General features: G+C 41.6%; 1 protein-coding gene across 2 annotated transcripts in view; it reads left to right on the top strand.

Annotated features, from left to right (window-relative positions):
* The window catches only part of DLGAP1 (DLG associated protein 1), a 754,315-nt gene extending 750,851 nt beyond the window's left edge, over window positions 1-3,464 (top strand). For both annotated transcript variants that reach the window (XM_061130894.1, XM_061130895.1), the window contains 2 exons: window positions 143-295; window positions 3,255-3,464. In XM_061130894.1, the coding sequence (XP_060986877.1) occupies window positions 143-295; window positions 3,255-3,464 (363 nt within the window). The remainder of the gene's footprint in view (window positions 1-142; window positions 296-3,254) is intronic.
* The last annotated feature ends 13,601 nt before the right edge of the window (window positions 3,465-17,065 follow it).

Genomic DNA, 17,065 nt, shown 5'->3' with positions numbered 1-17,065 from the left:
CTTCACTTTTCTCTCCTATCTGAAAACTAAAAGGAACTCATCCTCCTTTTGTTATTTGAAGTATTTGAAAATGCCGTGTTGATCCTGGGCTTGTCACAAACATCGCTTCTAAAGCGTGACTGTTTTTCTTTCTCTTGCACAGAATCCCAATGCTCATCCAAGGCCCACCTCTCAGGATCTGGCGGGGTTCTGGGACATGCTGCAGTTGTCCATAGAAAACATTAGTATGAAATTTGATGAACTTCATCAGTTAAAGGCCAATAATTGGAAACAGATGGATCCTCTTGACAAGAAGGTAGAACAATGTAGATTTTGTATGGTTCATTTAAAAACCTGCACAAACCCTGGACAGTCTAAATAGGCTTCTGCTCAGTCTTGCTGTTTACAATGTGAAATGGAGCTGAAATCATATTAATTTCATTGTAATGACAATGTTTACATAGTAATCATTTGGGATATTATCTGTAATATGTTTCAGGCATATTTTTAAAGAAAAACCTGTCTGTGAATTGGAAAATGGGAATGTGGCTATTTTTTTTTTTTGTTAATTAAACTTTAAGTTAAACCATTTTAGTCACTGGAAGGAACTGCCTCCATTTTGCTTTTTAAACTAAAATAAATGACATCTTCAGTGCATGATTACATAGAGCAAGAGTTCAACTTCCTTACACCCCTAGAACGTGTTTCCGAGAAAATAGGAAGCCCTGCAAACTAACCGACTTTGATAATCATTTCATAAATATAGTAATAAAGAAACCACTGTTGTTCAAGTCTAAAAATATACACACCGTATAGTTTCACAGTAATTATAAATGTTGGGATCTTTTTTTTTAAAAAAAAAAAAAGGTTTTACCTTTGGTTGATTTGCCTTGGGGAGTATTGCTCACTGGGTTCCTCATGCAAGAGCTTAGAAATAAAGACTCAAATTCTTTTACTTGAATTAACAAACTGCAGTTTTCACATTTGATCACGGTGGCTCCACCAGGCTTGCCCAGGTATCCAATGTCCACCCTCTTAGGCTGAGCGGAGAGGCATGACATTTTTAACCCTTTGCTTTCCTACAGCCTGAGGTCAAATGATTCTGAGAGGTTCAACTTCTGGAGTCAGGCACAGCCATTTCTGTGATGCCTTTTCCTGATCCTTTCACCTATCAGTCCAGTCCATTCTGCTGCTGCCCATCATAATATCAGAGTTCTTGGAGTCCCTGGGCTCCCAGGAGAAATCTAGTGCTAAGGGCCGGTGCATAATTGAAGGGGCCACCACGCTCATCACTGTCCCTCATCTCTAATTCGGTCACCATCCACCTGGCGGGTTTTGGTATGAAACATCAAAGTACCATTGATGCCTGTGTGGCCTCTCACTGGGGTAGCCAAACATTTGCATTCATTCTAGTTTTCTTTAATCTGGGTTTAAAACTGTCTGCTAAACAAGTTTTTTAATTGGTCTGGTTTTAAGAAAACATTACAGATGTACACACATACTGGTAACTGATTTTCTAGAGCTGATCCATCTAATTTCTCATTCATCAATTTTTTTAAATTGTTGTTAAAGAAAAATAAACTATGCAAGGAAAGGAAAATATGACTAAAAAGTTTTCAACAATCGTACTTTCTAAAGTATCTACTGAGTGACCCGATCATGAAGAATTTAAATGTCCAAAAGGAGTGAAGCTAAGAATTGATATATGGTACCTAGTGACAGTTATATGGTAAATCATTATTAATTTGATTTCTAAATCTTCATGCATGGTATCTGTGATCAGAGCTTTGCATCAAACCCCATGAACTGGAGGGGAAACAATGAACAAATGCAATCAGAGTTGCTGGAATACAGTTTGCACTCTGTGCTTCCTTTTTTTTAATCCACTCGAGACTCCACCCTAAACAACCGGCGGGCAACTCCACTGCAGTAAGGGTAACTAGGCACTTCACGAAGGCCAGCAAAAGAAGGACACAGAGAGTGCCCTTTGGAGAATCATGGAATCCATATTTTAAGATACTTGTCACATTTAGGTTTATGAGAATTTAAGGCATTTTGTTACAAGATGAAATCATCAGATTCACATGGACCTTTTTGCAGCCTGAAAACTCACTATCTTTTTCCTAAAAATCCTTTGTGATGTAGATTCCCTTTCCCACTGTATTTTCTTTTTTCCAGTCCAAGCAATGAATGATTTTTGTTTTTGCAGTGGCATTTAAAAATAGCCCACTGTTTTTTAGTTTGCTGCTGCTGGGGGTGTGGGGGTGTGGGGGAGGGGAGCGGGGATGAACTCTTTCAGTCTTGTGTTCAGATGTCCTGGCACAATGTCTGTGCCTATGATGAAACAGCCTTCAGGGCCACCAAGGTCACCCCGAGGCCCTTAATTCATGATGGTCCAGCAGGATGTTTTAGGAACTGACTCCACATCCCCAAGGGTAGGAACTGTCCAAGTCCTCCCTCCAGGGTGACCCTGCCGGAGTACATCTCTGTGTGTCTGTGTGTGATGTGTAAATGGGTGGAAGTCACTGGGACACCAGCAAAGCTAAATGAACACAGTTTTAACAATCGCTTCTTCCTCGTTTGGCTGTTTAGGCTTGGGTGGGCTCGGGGAGAGGGCAGGGATGTTTTTAAACTCTGAACCCAGCTGGTACCCACACGCTGCCGCCCTGCTTAGAGGGGGTGCACAATCTAAGAGGCGACCGCTGCCCCCTCCTTCCCATCTCTGGCATCCGGAAGAGTCTGGAGTCTCCAGAGAAAAACCACAGTAAATATGCTGGAAGCTGCAGCCTTTAGGTGTGAGGGGCAGGGGGCGGGGGCTGGTTAGATTTTAAATACCCATATCCTTCCCTTGGAGAGACTAGTTCTGCCCTCCAGCTTTACCCTTGGCCTTAAACTTCCCAGTATTTTTTTTTTACCCTCATGCATCTTTTTGAAAACCCAAGCCAGAATACTAAAGAAAAAAATATATACATTTTATGTGCTCAGTCGTTCAGTCATGTCTGACTCTTTGAGACTCCATGGACTGTGGCCCGCCAGGCTCCTCTGTCCATGAGATTCTCCGGGCAAGAATACTGGAGTGGGTTGCCATTTCCTTCTCCAATACATATATATATATATATATATGTAAATATGTATACGGTGTGCAGATCAGAACTAACTTCACCACCCTTAGGCTTAAAAAGAAAGAAATGTGTGCTAACTACTGACCTATCCCAGTTTCCCCCAAGCTTGTCCTGAGAAGCTGTGTAATGTCATGAACCTTCTGCTTTGATCAGGAGCGAAGGGCCCCTCCTCCAGTGCCCAAGAAGCCGGCGAAGGGCCCCGCGCCGCTGATCCGGGAGCGCTCGCTGGAGAGCTCGCAGCGCCAGGAGGCCCGCAAGCGCCTGATGGCCGCCAAGCGCGCCGCGTCCGTCCGTCAGAACTCGGCCACCGAGAGCGCCGAGAGCATCGAGATCTACATCCCCGAGGCGCAGACCCGGCTTTGAGGCCCCGGCCGCCGCGCCGCCCCCGCCGCCGCCGCCGCCGCCGCCGCCGCCTCCCCGGCGCCTGCCCACCCGCGTAGACGCGGCCCCTCTCTAGGTCACCCGCCATCCATCCTCCGTCCTCCTCGAGCTAGTCCGTCCCTAGATTCCAGCAATATCCAACCGTAGGGTATCTCAGACATCCAGGATCCCGCCGGGGGTGGGGAAGCGGGGGTCCCTAGGGACCTCGCCGTCTTCCACGCGAAAGAAACTAGGGCTCCGATCCCCTTGATTTCCCAGACACGCTTCCTATTTTGGGCGAGCAGATTGGAGCGCTTGATGTCCAGCCTCAGACATCACACCCTGTCACCAGAGTCCAGGAGTGACGCACCGAGAGGGGACGAAGAGGGGCTGGGCGCGGGGGGACCAGGATGTGTGGTGGGTGGGGAAGAGAAGCAAAGTCTGCAGGTGCCCGGGGGGGAGGGGTGGGGTGCGGGTACCTGCGTCGCTCACAGCTGCACAAACTGCCTCACTGTTGTGTCATCAGTCACTGCTTCAAATGTCTCTCTCAGCAGAAGATTGTCAATTTGATCTTTCAGGGACATCCATCTATTCCGAAAGGCAATAAAATGAAGACGGGAAAGGCAAGACCAAGGAAGCACTGCTAGCTTAAGAGACTACATAAGGGATTTTTTTCTTTTGTCCTATTCTTAAGACAATTTAGACCTGAAGTGTTTTCTCAACTTTTCTTGTACTATGTATATTATATTGTTGTTGTGGTGGTGGGCGGGGGGAGGTCTTTACAGGGGAAAGTGTTGGTTCCATTACTTTGTTAGTGTCCATCTTGGGGAGGAGGGGAGCCTACCTAATTACACAGATAGAAGTACATCTCTGCTTACCAAGTGCTGTAAATGGCAGCCGGCCTGCTTTCGGAGAAGAGTCGGGATTTTCCCATCATCCCCTTCGAATGCTACACATTCGGTCTCTTTTAACCCAGTAGTTCATAGGGCAGACATTTGTCTCCATCAGTCTTTCCTCACTGCTCCAGAGTCCTATCACACCCCTGTATCAGGATTTTGTCCTATGTCAAACCCATCAAATAAGCTTTCTGTCCCAGTAGACGTGCTGTCTCATTTCAAAGAGCAGCCACTCATCTTGAGGTCCCAAGTAGAGAGAAAAGAAATTTGACCTGCAAGGTTCAGCAGCCATGTGGAGGGGGATAGCATTGTGGTTCCTAAATACTGAAGAGACCCAGGGATTTGGCAGAGAAGGTTGATTTCTGTTTTTAGTCATGATGGATGGCATATGACCTTTGCGGCCAGCTGACATTATCTTTAAATGCCCTTACTCCTAGCAGTTTAAACACTTAGAATGAGGTGATCTTACATGATCACTGGCATTTTATCCAGCTCCCTAAAGTGTTAGATATTACCATTGAAAAATGAAAGACTTTTAAAAAGATATATCAGATACACTTGCACCAGAGACGCTTTTAAAAAAAATACACTCTCATAGCCAGGTGCTAATTTTATTTTAAAAATTAAGAGAAGTGATGGGTTCTGGCAACAACTATTTTCATGGACATATTCTAAAACCACTAGAGAATTCGCTACCTCTCAGAGCCATTGATGCTTTGAGCTATCTTTATAAACAGGGCACAAATGTTTACTGCTGTGGTTTACAAGAAAAGGGCTACTAACTTATTAAAAAACAAACCAACTTTTAACTAGAGTGGACAAAGCACCTTTGAGTACTTTGTAAAATTGGAGCAGATAGAGAATTTAAGCTTCAAGTATTTTCTGGTTTTAAAAGAATACACGTTTTCTTTACTCTGTAGCAGCCGGGGAAGGTCACACAAAGTTTGTATCAGGTAAGGCCAACTGCCACCTTGGGTAGCCTATGGTCATGTTCAGCCATGACAATGACTCAGAACTCACAGTCTAACGTGAAGGAAACAGCATCCATTTGAAGACCCATGTTCCCATCCACAGCTCTGTGCCCTGAGGGAGAGATAAGATTTGGATGAAGAAATAGATTTCTAAAGATCATCCTACAATATTTTCTTTGGAAACTGGTTTAGCCCAGGATATTTTAAGAGAGACAAGAGGTGGCCTATTTATCTTGTCTACATGAATGGTATTTGTATATTCATAAGCTATTTTTGGTAAGAATTTTAAATCTTTTAGCAGAATGCCTACAGGCATCATGACCTTTGCCTTCCTTGAAAACACCAATTGTACAAACACTTTATAAAAAGCTAATTATTGATGTTAAGACATGACCCCACATAAAACTGCTTGTTGATCACTTGCCCTGTTAAGCCTGACATCCATGAGCATAACCCTTGTTACATTGTTCTTTTTGATGTAATTTGTAGAAATGTTTTTTAGTTAATAATGGAAAATGTATGTACCCTGAAAAATTACTTATTTTGTTTAACTTTGGTACAAAGGTGTTTGGGTATTTTCTTGGGGAGGGGGGAATTACAAAAGAAGTTTGTCTCCCACATCAAAAAAACGTTCAAAGAAATTAAGTATTTATTATATTTTTTGCAGATGTTTCCATACAACTCACATAACCTTTTTGTAAAGAGAGATGAAGAAATGGATTAAAGATTTTTAATATTTGAAATGGTAAATAGAACTAATTTATTTGTACTATATTTCTGTTATTTATAGATGTTTCCTTAATGTTTTACTGTGCATTACCACTTTAATTTAAGCCTTATCCTTGTGAATTTACCATTTCTTTTTTAAAACATGTCTAGATGCATATTTTAAATAACTGGAATGTAAATCACTAGCATATCTGAATTCCCAAATGTAATTTTTAAAAATTATTTTGGTTTGGAAAAAAAAAAAGATTCATTTGAAAGCTTTCAGATGGAGGGGTGGGGAACATTTTTATGGCTTTATGAATTGGAATTTCATAGGCTTATCTACCTAGATTGTGTGCGGACAAAAAAATAATTGTAAATAGATGAATGTTTCCCATGATGTAAAAAGAAATTAATAAAATAATTAATGCACTGCTTTCAGGTCTCTCTGTTTTCACTACAGAGTCCTGCTTCTTCCGGAAGAGAAGTAATTGTCTTTGGGGGAGTAATTAAGCAGTTCAGAAGCATAGCATTCTGATTTTCATTGTAACAACACATATTCTAGTACCTGTGAGCTTGTGGGTAGACCTTGTCCCTTATGGAAGGGATTTAAATACAGAAAACTAAAAGTCCTTTTACTGTGATGATCATACACTTCTGAAAGGTTCACGTCAGGGACTGTATGTTTTATGAAAGGAGTTATCAGTTTCTCAAACAGGTGCAAATCTGTATGGATTTTAACCCATGTGCATATCTTGCCAAACATGTCAGTTTTGTTTCCTACATAGTTCTCCAGGGTAGGAAAGACCAGAGTAATGCATTGTGGGTTTCATTTCACCCTTGCACTAATGAAAAACTACTCCCTGAGCTTTGGTAACTCACCCAGTATGACACAATTATTAAGTGAGCAATTTACGCCCAAAATCCAAACTTCCATTTAGCTTCGTCTTCTGTGATGTCTTTATCTTTCTTCCCACATTTAAAATTGGTAACTGCCACTGTTGATCTCCCCTGGTTTTCATCTACGTCATATCTGTAAACCTTACTTTATACACAAAAATAGAGACTCACCAAAAACAAAGTAAATTAGAACGCTTTATAAAGTGGACGTGCAATGATCTGGAAATGCCACAACTCTGAAACCTGTGTCCACAGTACTCCTTCCCACCAGGTTCTTGGGCAGAGCCACCAAACTATATGGCACAGACTTGGACATTGTTAAGCAAATAAGCCATTTTGTCCAATTTTTATACATAAGCAAGAACCTGTGCTAGTCACCAAAATAACACAATGTACTTTTGAAAATGCTTCAGAAGAGTAGAGCTCAAGTGGCTGTACACAGGCGAGGTTGCAAAGATCTCACTACCTTGGCTCACGCGCTGACCACGTAGTCTGAACCGTGGTTATACTTCTTGACTTTTAACAAATTCTGATATTTCATCAGGGCTCCTTGAACATTTCAGCCAATCCAAAAATGAAATTAGGTTTTGCATGCAAAAATTTGAATTTCAATGAAGAAATTTCCTATGTTACAGGGTCCACTCATCCCACAAAATGTAATTTCGTTTTTTATAGATAGGTATTGAACAAAATGGTTTGAATTTCTTTTTATGGCTTTGAAATCCAGCCCCTTGAAAATATAAATTGATTTTGATTTAAATAAACGACATATGAAAAATCCTAGTGTCTGACTGTGTTCATTCTTGAATGCCATTGTCACCAAAGGGTGTTGAAATCCACCTGGGGTTTGTTCGATAGGCTATTTGTCTTTCAGCTGCTAAACCAAAATCAGATCAACTCCTTTTGCAAACAGAAACCAGTGGCCCAGCCTGAAAACCTCTCTGGTCCCAACTCATCTCTACTGGTGTAAGTTTACAGTTTTTCAGTCATTAAGCCATGTCCAACTCTTTTCAACCCGATGGACAGTAGCACTCCAGGCTGCCCTGTCCTTCAATATCTCCTGGAGTTTGCTCAAACTCGTGTCCATTAGGTTGGTGATGCCATCCAACCATCTCATCCTCTGTTGCTCCCTTCTCCTCCTGCCCTCAATCTTTCCCAGCATCAGGGTCTTTTCCAATGAGTCAACTCAGTTTCCCTCATAGCTCAGCTGGTAAAGAATCTGCCTGCACTGCAGGAGACTCCAATTCAATTCCTGTGTCGGGAATATCTGCTGGAGAAGGGATAGGCTACCCAGTCCCATATTCTTGGGCTTCCCTGGTGGCTCAGCCATAAAGAATCCACCTGCAATGTGGGAGACCTGGGTTTGATCTCTGGATTGGGAAGATCCCCTGGAGAAGGGAATGGCTACCCACTCCATTATTCTGGCCTTGAGAATCCATGGCCTGTATAGTCCATGGGGTCTCAAAGAGTCAGACACAACTGAGCAACTTTTACTTTCATTTCACAACTCAGTTTACAGAATACATCTTAAATTTCTCTGCAAATCCCTTATTTCCCCTGAAGCAGAGAGAGGAAACAATGTGCTCTTCCTGGTTGGGCTTCTTCCTGATCCAGGGAGGCATCATTGGAAAATCACAGGGACGGGAAGCCCCAGTGCAGTAGTCAATGGATTATTTTGATATGACCTGTATGCAAATAAGCACAAGCTTGAACTTAGAGAACATGGCTGAAAGCAAGAAAACATTTTAATAAATATCAAAAGTCATACTCTGCCATGTAGCTGATTGAACTGTTGCTATTCACCATATGTTTTCACTAGAACAGATGAAAAATGCCAATTCTTCCACTTCACGCTTCTAGTCTGGCTTCTGGGAGATATAGATGTTAATGTCCTCTTTCCAGATTACCTGATAGGTAAATCAGTGTCACAGAGAACTTAATAAAGAGATTCTTCTAGGGATTCCCCTGGTGTTCCAGTGGCTAAGACCCCACACCCCCAGTGCTGGGGGTCAGGGTTTGAACCCTGGTCAGGGAATTAGAACCCATATGCCACAACTAAAAAAAAAAATCCGGCATGCCACAACTAAAATCCAGTGCAGCCAAATAGATAAATTAAAAATTAAAAGAGAGAGAGAGACTCTTTCATTAAAAAAAAAAAAAAAAAAAAAAAAACCTCTCCTTTCACTTTAAAAAACATATATATATATATATATATATTTTTTTTTTTTTTATTGATTGATTTGACTGTGCCAGGTCTTAATTGCAGCACTTGGGATCTTCAATCTTCACTGAAGCATGCAGGATTTTTAGTTGATCTTTCTTTAATTGCGGCATGTGGGATCTAGTTCCCTAACCAGTGATCGAAACCAGGCCCCCTGCATTGGGAGGGCAGATCTTAGCCACTGGGCCACCAGGAAAGTCCCTCTTTTTCACTTTGTAAAGGAGGATGTTTGCTGTTTAGTCACTGAGTCGTGTCCAACTCTTGCATGATCCCATAGACTGCAGCCCACCAGGCTCTTTTGTCCATGAGATTTCCCAGGCAAAAATACAGGAGTGGGTTGCCATTTCCTTCTCCAGGGGATCTTCCTGACCCAGGGGTTGAAACCACATCTTCTGCATTGGTAGGTAAATTCTTTACCACTGAGCTATCAGGGAAACCCATACATACGTATACACACACACATATACATATATATATAAATACACAGACACATGCACAGAGTGGACAAATTGATTTGAGATGTATTTCACCCTGGATTTCAAATCTTTACCATAATAAAAGAAAAGAAATGTAGAATACTTTTAGAAGGGGCAAGACAACAATGGACTTCCTCTTCAAATTCCATTTTTGACCTACTACTTTCTATTCTAGAGCTATCAGACAGCCTCAGTAAATGCTTCTCTTGAGAAGAATGTGTTTCTGCCAATCAGAGGAGGTAGGCAGGTTAAGGATAGGAGGCAGCCAAATTGACTGAATAATCAGCTAAAATTGAGGATATTTAATCCACAAATCTACAGGGTTTCCTGTACAATTATTCCCAATACTGAACCCACTAATATCTTGCTTTTCAGTTTCTTTTCCTATGGCATAAAAAAAGAATTCAAACCCTATTATCCTAAGGGTGAGTCTGAAACACCTTACCTCAAAACATAACCTTTTCTTAAAAAAATAATGAAATGTTTGTCTCATAAATTCATATGAAGTATTCATCAAGTTTAGCCCTATTATCTTGTGATTTTATTAAACAAATATATTCTTACCTGCAATTGGAATATCACTATGCACTTGCTTCCAAGTCATTTACAATCATGTTAAACAGGACCATTTCAGGTAGCAAAACTGAAAATAGAATTATTTACAATTCTGTCCAGAAAAAAAAAATCCCTTTATTACTATTATTTTCTTTTTCTTGTCTTAAAAGTCATCACCCAGTCATCACATAATGTACCTTCACCTTTCAACCAGACACTGATTGGATTCTTTTCAAAGATTTTTAGAAAATGTAAATGACTAACATTCACTTATTTTCCTGTTCCTATATTATTAACCAGTTCAAAAGTTACATCTAAATTAAACATAGTTTCCTCTTTAATGCTACTCTCCCAACCCAAAAATGTTAACTCTAGGTGTTCAATGATCTGTCTTATTAGGGAATCCACCTACTCTAAGAATGCACTAAAGCTAAACAACTAGCTAGACACTAAACAGGAAAACTGGAAGGTTGGATCCAGAATAGCAGTGTGACATATAATGAAAGTGATCAATACTAAATTTTAAACTTCAAATCCCAGTTCAGCAAAGATCAACCACAAAAGAAATATGAAGTTGAAATTAATCACAAAAGGATTATACCATATAAAAAAATTATACTTACATTTCAGTGGAATTGTGTAAAGGACTGAATCATGTAGAATCGCTGCATGTACACTATAGCAGTGTTGATAGTCAATTGTGAGACATTAAGATGTTGACCTTAAGGAGGATGGGGGACGCAAATAGTCTTAGTTTTCTCTTCTATTACAGAGAGGGAAAATGCATTCTTCCTACTGACTAGAGTCAAGGAGGTTTTAAAGAAAAATTATAAGCTTTATAATCTTAAATTCTGGTGCTTTCACTGCTTCTGAAGACCAGTGCTCTGCGAATAAAAAACATTCCTGCATAGCTAGCCTTCAGAGATCTACACGAGTAATGATCGGTTGAAGACCGCTTCCTTCTTTCTAGGGCATTCAAGTGCAATGCCTACCAGCAATTTCTATTATGAAAAATGAAGAGGAACATCTAGGGAATTAGATAATACTATGGATGTCATTTCTGCAGATTACAATTAAAATATTCTATTCACTGTAACGGGGTGACATTTTCAAGGCGTTTTAGTCTTAGGGAATAACCTCTTGCTATAGAAAATATTTATGTCTATAAATGACATTTTTTAAAACACCAGTAGCTTTGGGGAATTCCCTGGAGATCCAGCAGTTATGACTCCATGCTTCCATTGGAGAGGGCACAGGTTCGATCCCTGGTGGGGAAAACTAGGATCCCACAAGCAGCACGTTGCTAGAAAAAGCACCAGCTTCATCACGCCATTTCCTTTCTAGAATAAAGCCTAATGTACTTTGCTACCTCAGCCAATACAATGTCTGTCTGTGATTTGAAATTTCCAAGTGTGAGAAGAGGCAGATCTTTTTTTTTTTTTTTGAAGAGGCAGATCTTAAACAAAGGTAAGAAGGAGGTGAGTTAAATAATTTACTCTTAGATTCCCTTAGAGGGAAGAGAGCCTGGTTGCTTTCACTGTCTTTGCTGGCAGGACTTGACAGGTTTCTTCTCTGCAGCCTGGCCCCTTGGCAAGAACAGGACCAGGAAGACCAGGGGCAGCCTGGTACTGCCAAGATTGAACTTGACAAACTTCAAAGAGCAGCTCAAGTCTCCCGACTTGCTTCTTAAGGTAGTCGGGCAAGGTAAGGAGTCTGGAATGGCTGAAAGGCGATCCTTTCCAAGGAGCTGGTGTCTGTTTCTGTCTCAAGTCAGTGCCCCAAAGATCCCTTGACCAGCAGGTTGTTCAAAATGAAATCTGAAAGAAATCTTACAGAGAGAGTAAGTAATTGATCAATAGTTTGGAAAGTTGGAACACAAGAAAGATGATGACACAGCACAAAACGGCAATTTCAGAACTGAACGCACATGCCTGTGAAGCACTTTGGGAATAGTAGTGACGTGAGGAATAGGTATTCAGATAATTCTGAGTAATTCTGGACACAAAGAAAGAAAAATACCCTACTCTTGGGGATCTAAAAATGTCAGGGTCTGTCAGTGGCAGAATTCAACATGTCATCATTGTCAAGGGCACTTCTTTTAAAGACAGATTATGAGGAAGCCAAAGACCAGCTATTCTTCCAGTAAAAATAGCACATTACAGTTGGATTAAATATTTAACTGAGAGAATTTGGGTTAAATATTAAGGAAATACTTGCCTAAAGAAATACAAGGTCTTGACCACTCTGAGAGAGCTAGTATACTGTCCCCAGAGATGGTCATCCTGACAAAACTGTCACCTCAATGATCCTCTTGAAGGAGGGCAGGTCCTCTGTGGCTCTTAGTGCTCAGATGTGTTCGTTAGATGATAGACACAGAAAAGACAGGTCCCCCCACCCTTCCACACCCCAGGGTCCCTGTTGGCTTCATCTTGCAGTCAAGATTTCCCAGCAGGGCTCCTGTCAGTGACTCCAGATACACATACAGATAGGACCCAGCTGGGAGAAAACAGAGACAGAGGGAAAAGTCCCCACACACGCCAGCAGAAACACCCCTGCCATGTCACTCTGATTGTAACATTCTGACGTGAGGTTGGTAGGAAAGCATTGCCAAATGCTTATAAGACATTTACAAATAGCCTCAGCCTTTCTCTTAGAAACTGAACCGACCCTCTCATCAGCCTCATGCTGCCCTGAGTAGACCTGTCTGCCCAGTAGGGACAGGGCCATTGGGCAAGTGGGGAAGAACGCAGGCTACAGAACCAGACTGCCTCGGTTCAAATCCTCAGCTCACTGTGTCTTTTCGGCCAAGTTGCTTAGCCTTTCTGTGCCTCAATTTCCCCATCTGTACAATTAGGATGAAAATAGTACCTGTTTCCCAATAAGGACCACTGTATAGCACAGGGAACTTGGCTCAATATTCTGTAATAACCTACATTGGAAAAGAATTTGAAATAGTTATACGTGTATGCCTCTCTGAGTCACTTTGTTGTACACCTGAAACTAACACAACGCTATTAATCAACTATACTCTGATATAAAATAGAAATTAAAACAAGAAAACAGTACTTGTCTCATACGGTTGGTCTAAGGATTAAATGAATTAATATATGTGTGTATGCTCAGTCACATCCAACTCTTTGCAATCCCATGGACTGTAGCCCACCAGGCTCTCTGTCCATGGGATTTTCCAAGGAAGAACACTGCAGCGGGTTGTCATCTGCTGTTCCAGGGGATCTTACTGACCTGGGGATTGAACCCAAGTCTCTTGCATCTCCTACATTAACAAGGGGATTCTGTATCATTGTGCCACCTGGGAAGCCCCAAATTAATATAGGCAAAGCTCTTAATACAGTGCCTGATACATGGTAAGCATTCAATAAATGTTCACTATAACATCACCACACATTTACTGAGAAAGAACTATTTGACATGCATCCTGTAATTAATCAGCACAGCAGCCCCATGAAATAGATACTACAAATAAATTAGGGAGACCTCAAGGTCACAGGTAAATGACAGAGCTTATTTGAATCCAATCTAACTCCAGATCCTTTGTATGCGGGAGATTTTTATGCAAGACAAAAAGACAAAGCAATGTATCTGGGTGTTTTCATTTGTTTTTTTCAGGTGAAAAATGCACACATATGAAAATTTCAAAAAGAACGAGGGCATATAATGAATATAAGCCTACTTTTCACTCCAGTTCTTTGCTGTAGTATTTGAATACTTGGTTGTACATCCTTTCAAAATTTTTCAATGCACATTCAAGTGTATATTTTTTTCCTTTCCCCACAGGCTGGAAGCATACTAGACACATGCTTCTACTATTTGCTTTTTCATTTAGTAATGAATACTCCATTTTAGAACATTCTGACTCAGCCATTCTCTGTAATGGTTCCATAACATTCCACTTCATGAACGAACCATAATACACTCAATGATGGACATTTAGGCTATTTCCACCATTTGCTATGACAAAAAAAAAAAAAAACCTGCAATGAAAATTGTTTTACAGTGGATCTTTAGGGCATGCGGAAGTGTATCTTAGGGTTATGTTTCTAGACAAATCAATGCATACTTTTGTTTTTAAATATTGCGAATTGGCCTTCCAAAATGGCTGCTTTGATTTCTACTTCACCAAGCACATATAAGTTTCAGCACCTACCTTTGCAAACAAGGAAACAAAGCTTTCATAAAGTAAATTCAGAGGAGTGCTTAAAACAGCAACCACAAAACCGGCATCTTCCAGTTGAATTTCAAAAAGGAAGGAAAAATGTCTCTAGAAATATGGGGAGGTAGATGTACTGTAACATCAACCCCATGGGGTGAACTCCTCCCGGAACTGGGTCTTATTGCACACCCCTTAGATGGCAGCCTGGCTCCCAACTCCAGTATTCTTGCCTGGACGAGATATTCCATGGACAGAGTAGCCTGGAGGGCTACATTCCATGGCTTAGCAAAGAGTTGGACACGACTGAATGAATAACACTTTCACTTTTCCCTAGACAGCAGCCTTCTCATACTGTTCATGGGGTTCTCAAGGCAAGAATACTGAAGTGGTTTGCCATTCCTTTTTCCAGTGGACCATGTTTTGTCAGAACTCTCCACCATGACCTGTCAGTCTTGAATGGCCCTACACAGCATGGCTCATACCTTCATTGAGTTAGAGAAGGCTACAGTCCATGTGATCAGATTGGTTAGTTTTCTGTGATTGTGGTTTTCTTTCTGTCTACCCTCTGATGGAGAAGGATAAGAGACTTATGGTAGCTTCCTGATGGGAGAGACTGACTGAGGGGGAAACTGGGTCTTGTTCTGATGGGCGGGGCCATGCTCAGTAAATCTTTAATCCAATTTTCTATTGAAGGGCTGGGCTGTGTTCCCTCGCTGTTGTTTGACCTGAGGCCAAACTATGGTGGAGGTAATGAAGATAATGGCGACCTCCTTCAGAAGGTCCCATGCACGCACTGCTACACTCAGTGCCCCCAGCCCTGCAGCAGGCCACCGCCGACCCATGCCTCTGCCGGAGACTCCTGGACACTCACAGGCAAGTCTGGTGGGATCAGTCTCTTGTGGGGTCACTGCTCATTTCTCCTGGGTCCTGATGCACACAAGGTTTAGTTTGTGCCCTCCAAGAGTCTGTTTCCCAGTCCTCTGTAAGTTCTGGTGGCTCTATGGTGGGATCATTGAAAAAGCAACAGAGTTCCAAAAAAACATCTATTTCTGCTTTATTGACTACGCCAAAACCTTTACTGTGTGGATCACAACAAACTGGAAAATTCTGAAAGAGATGGGAATACCAGACCACCTGACCTGCCTCTTGAGAAATCTGTATGCAGGTCAGGAAGAAACAGTTAGAACTGGACATGGAACAACAGGTTCTGAATAGGGAAAGGAGATTGCTGGGAGAAATATCAATAACCTCAGATATGCAGATGACACGACCCTTACGGCAGAAAGTGAAGAAGAACTAAAGAGCCTCTTGATGAAAGTGAAAGAAGAGAGTGAAAAAGTTGGCTTAAAGCTCAACATTCAGAAAACTTAAGAACATGGCATCCAGTCCCATCACTTGAAGGCAAATAGATGGGAAAACAATGGAAACAGTGACAGACTTTATTTTGGGGGGCTCCAAAATTACTGCAGATGGTGACTGCAACCATGAAATTAAAAGACGCTTGCTCCTTGGAAGAAAAGTTATGACCAACCTAGACAGCATATTAAAAAGCAGAGATATTACTTTGTCAACAAAGGTCCATCTAGTCAAGGCTATGGTTTTTCCAGTAGTCATGTATGGATGTGAGAGTTGGACTATAAAGAAAGCTGAGCGCCAAAGAATTGATGCTTTTGAACTGTGGCGTTGGAGAAGACTCTTGAGAGTCCCTGGTACTGCAAGGAGATCAAACCAGTCCATCCTAAAGGAAATCAGTCCTGGATATTCATTGGAAGGACTGATGCTGAAGCTGAAACTTCAATACTTTGGCCACCTGATACAAAGAGCCGACTCATTGAAAAAGACCCTGATGCTGGGAAAGATTGAGGGCAGGAGGAGAAGGGGACGACAGAGGATGAGATGGTTGGATGGCATCACCGACTCGACGGACATGAGTTTGGGTAAGCTCCAGGAGTTGGTGATGGACAGGGAAGCCTGGCGTGCTGCAATTCATGGGGTCGCAAAGAGTTGGACACGACTGAGCGACTGAACTGAACTGAGACAGCAGCTTAAGATCCCCACTGGCTTCTACAGCAAGGTCTAGGCTAAGCCCCAGGCTAGAGCCAGGACAGGAGCAGAGTGGACGCACTTGAATGGTGAGTAGGTTTATACCAGGACACCAGCAGCTATGCATGGTTGTTCTTGTTTTATTAGTTTTTTTTTTTTTAAGTGAAACTTCACTTCTAAAAAGTCTTTAAGATGATTTACAGAATGAAAATATAAAACACTGAACAATTTTTTAAATTAAAAAGAAATAAAAAAAGGAAATTGGGAGGAATTTTCTGGTGGTTCAATGATTAGGTCTTGGTGCTTTCACTGCCAGGGTCCAGGTTCAATCCCGGTGGGGGAGTAAGATCCTGCAAGCCGCAGTGTTAGTTTTTCAGTCTTGTCTGACTCTTTGGGACCCCATGGACTGAAGCCTGCCAGGCTCCTCTGTACCTGGGATTCTCCAGGCAAGAATACTGGAGTAGGTAGCCATTCCCTTCTTCAGGGGATCTTCCCAACCCAGGGATCACACCTGGGTCTCCTGCATTACAGACAGATTCTTTACCATCTGCACCACAAGGCAAGCAGCTGGTGTGGCCAAAAAAAAAAGGAAAAAAGAAAGAAAATTGCTAGATAAATAACTTTACCAAGTTGCCAGAGTAACCCCCTGTAAATCCTAAATTT

This window comes from Dama dama, chromosome 27 (assembly GCF_033118175.1).
Source record: "Dama dama isolate Ldn47 chromosome 27, ASM3311817v1, whole genome shotgun sequence".
In the NCBI taxonomy this organism is placed as follows: Eukaryota; Metazoa; Chordata; class Mammalia; order Artiodactyla; family Cervidae; genus Dama; species Dama dama.
Note: the sequence above shows the minus strand (reverse complement) of the source record. Positions and strands in the feature narration are given on the sequence as shown.